At 39.8% G+C, this 3,230-nt stretch overlaps 1 protein-coding gene across 1 annotated transcript; it reads right to left on the bottom strand.

Annotated features, from left to right (window-relative positions):
• Positions 1-1,037: 1,037 nt before the first annotated feature.
• Positions 1,038-1,954, bottom strand: PKNH_0003500 (SICAvar, type I (fragment); the record flags this gene model as incomplete). Its single annotated transcript, XM_039113461.1, has 2 exons — positions 1,038-1,685; positions 1,859-1,954. Coding segments are annotated over 2 exons (744 nt in total), but the record flags the coding sequence as incomplete, so codon positions are not given.
• Positions 1,955-3,230: the final 1,276 nt, after the last annotated feature.

Raw genomic sequence — 3,230 nt, 5'->3', positions numbered from 1 at the left:
CCGGAACCCTACTCCTAAACCCGGAACCCTACTCCTAAACCCGGAACCCTACTCCTAAACCCGGAGCCCTACTCCTAAACCCGGAACCCTACTCCTAAACCCGGAACCCTACTCCTAAACCCGGAACCCTACTCCTAAACCCGGAACCCTACTCCTAAACCCGGAACCCTACTCCTAAACCCGGAACCCTACTCCTAAACCCGGAACCCTACTCCTAAACCCGGAACCCTACTCCTAAACCCGGAACCCTACTCCTAAACCCGGAACCCTACTCCTAAACCCGGAACCCTACTCCTAAACCCGGAACCCTACTCCTAAACCCGGAACCCTACTCCTAAATGCGGAATCTGTTTTCTGGCACCCCTACAACCTTACTCTAACACCCTTACCACCTTATTCTAACAACCTTACTACCTTATTCTAACACCCTTACCACCTTATTCTAACAACCTTATCACCTTATTCTAACACCCTTACCACCTTATTCTAACATCACTACAACCTTATTCTAACACCCCTGAGACCCTATTCTGACACCCCTACAAGCTTATTCTGACACCCCTACAACCTTCTTTCTAACACCTTTACCACCTTATTCTAACACCCCAACAACCTTATTCTAATACCCCCATAACCTTATTCCAGTACCCCTACAACCGCATTCTGACACCCCTATAACCATACTCCTATACCCATAGAACCTTACTCTTATACCCCTACAACCTTTATTCTGATACCCTTACCACCTTATTCTAATACCCCTACAACCTTATTCCTGTACACTACAAACATATTCTAACACCCCAACAACCTTATTCTGACATCCCAACAACCTTATTTTAATACCCTGACAGCATTATTCTGACACCCCAACAACCTTATTCCTGTACCCGGAATCCAAATTCTGACACTCCTGCAACCGTCCCCCTGTACCCGGAATGTAAGTTCTAACACCCGGAATCAGAAGAATTTTTTTTTTTTTTTTTTTTTTTTTTTTAAATTTCTTTTTCTTCTTATGCATTCTATATTATACTTACCGCACTGTTGCTGGATGGTCCCTGAGAGGTAGTGAGTGCTTGTACCTTCGATGCTAAACATTGGAGGCGAGAACATAGAGAACCTGTATTTCCGTCTGTTTTAGTTATTGCTTGGAGGGTGGAATTTACTTCGTTCTTCTTCTCTCCTGTGAGCAATGAATCCAATTTGTCCTTTACTTTGTTCTTTTGGCCGCTGCCAGTTTGGCATTCTTTAAGTATGTCATAGTCCTCCAAACTGCAGACAATGCAAGGTTTACCATTCCTGCATTTATCCTCTTTAATGGCCTCCACTGATTTAAATGCTTTATTTATCCCTTCCGATATATCGCAAATTATACTCCTCTTCTTCATTTCCTCTACGACGGCACCTAACGCTAAACAAGCAACTAATTGTTTATACTCTTGGTTATCATAAGGGTTATTATTCGTACTGTTCTTCGGTATATATGTATCTTGAATACTCGAAATATGTTGCAGCCCCGCTGCAACAAGTTTGCATGCGGTTTCGTTTGCCTTCCCGTGGGCGTCACTGCCCCAGGTGGTGCTGCTGGTGTCGAGGTTGCAGTATGTAGCAACGTCATCCTGCTTCTCCTCCATGCTTTTTAGGAGGCCCCCTAAGATCCAGCCGGAGGAACCAATCATGTTCCCCTGCGAGAATATAGCAAAAGAAGTATTTATATATATGTACATATATGTATATAAATATATATATGTACACATATATGTATAAGTACATGTATATGTGCACATCTATTTACATTGTGCACAGTTCATTGAGCGCAGGGAGTTTTTTTCTATGGTAGACCAACGTATGTGCTTACGGGTGGTAGGTTATTCCTATTTTGCCCCCATTTCTTCGCTACGCAGTTGAGGTAAGTGCATTTGTTACCATCCTTGCCTTCTGTACATGGTTTACCTGTACAAATACATACATACAAAGAAAAAAAAGGAGGAAAAGAGAACAAATTGTTTTTGTACGTTGTATGTTGGTTATGTTAGTATGTTTGGTTAAGTTAGTATGTTGTGTTGTGTTAGTATGTTGTGTTGTGTTAGTATGTTGGTTGTGTTAGTATGTTGGTTGTGTTAGTAGGTTGGTTATGTTAGTATGTTGGTTATGTTAGTATGTTGTGTTGTGTTAGTATGTTGGTTGTGTTAGTATGTTGGTTGTGTCAGTATGTTAGTTATGTTAGTATGTTGGTTGTGTTAGAATGTTGTGTTGTGTCAGTATGTTGGTTGTGTCAGTATGTTGTGTTGTGGTTGTATGTTGTGGTTGTGTTAGTATGTTGGTTGTGTTAGTATGTTGGTTATGTTAGTAGGTTGGTTATGTTAGTATGTTGGTTATGTTAGTATGTTGGTTGTGTTGGGTTGTGTTAGTATGTTGGTTTGTGTTAGTATGTTGGTTATGTTAGTATGTTGGTTGTGTTAGTATGTTGTGTTGGTTGTATGTGTTGGTTATGTTAGTATGTTGGTTGTGTTGGTTTTGTTGTGGTTGTGTTAGTATGTTGGTTATGTTAGTATGTTGGTTGTGTTAGTATGTTGGTTGTATGTTGGTTGTATGTTGGTTGTGTCAGTATGTTGGTTATGTTAGTATGTTGTGTTGTGTTAGTATGTTGGTTGTGTTAATATGTTGGTTTTGTGCTAGTATGTTGGTTCTGTATGTTGGTTATGTTAGTACGTTGGTTGTGTTAGTATGTTGTGTTGTGTTAGTATGTTAGTTGTGTTAGTAGGTTGTGTTGTGTTAGTATGTTGGTTATGTTAGTAGGTTGGTTATGTTAGTAGGTTGGTTATGTTAGTATGTTGGTTGTGTTAGTATGTTGGTTATGTTAGTATGTTGGTTATGTTAGTATGTTGGTTGTGTTTAGTATGTTGGTTATGTTAGTATGTTGGTTGTGTTAGTATGTTGGTTATGTTAGTAGGTTGGTTATGTTAGTATGTTGGTTGTGTTAGTATGTTTGGTTGTGTTAGAATGTGTTGGTTGTGTTAGTATGTTGGTTATGTTAGTATGTTAGTTATGTCAGTATGTTGTGTTGTGTTAGTATGTTGGTTGTGTTGGTTGTGTCAGTATGTTGGTTGTATGTTGGTTGTGTTAGTATGTTGTGTTGGTTGTGTTGTGGTTGTGTTGTTGTTGTGTTGTTGTTGTGTTGTGGTTGTGTTGTGGTTGTGTTGTGGTTGTGTTGTGGTTGTGTTGTTGTT

This window comes from Plasmodium knowlesi (genome assembly GCF_000006355.2).
Source record: "Plasmodium knowlesi strain H genome assembly, contig: PKNH_00_39, whole genome shotgun sequence".
Taxonomy (NCBI): Eukaryota; Apicomplexa; class Aconoidasida; order Haemosporida; family Plasmodiidae; genus Plasmodium; species Plasmodium knowlesi.
The sequence above is the reverse complement of the archived record's forward strand: the minus strand, read 5'-3'. Positions and strand labels throughout refer to the sequence as shown.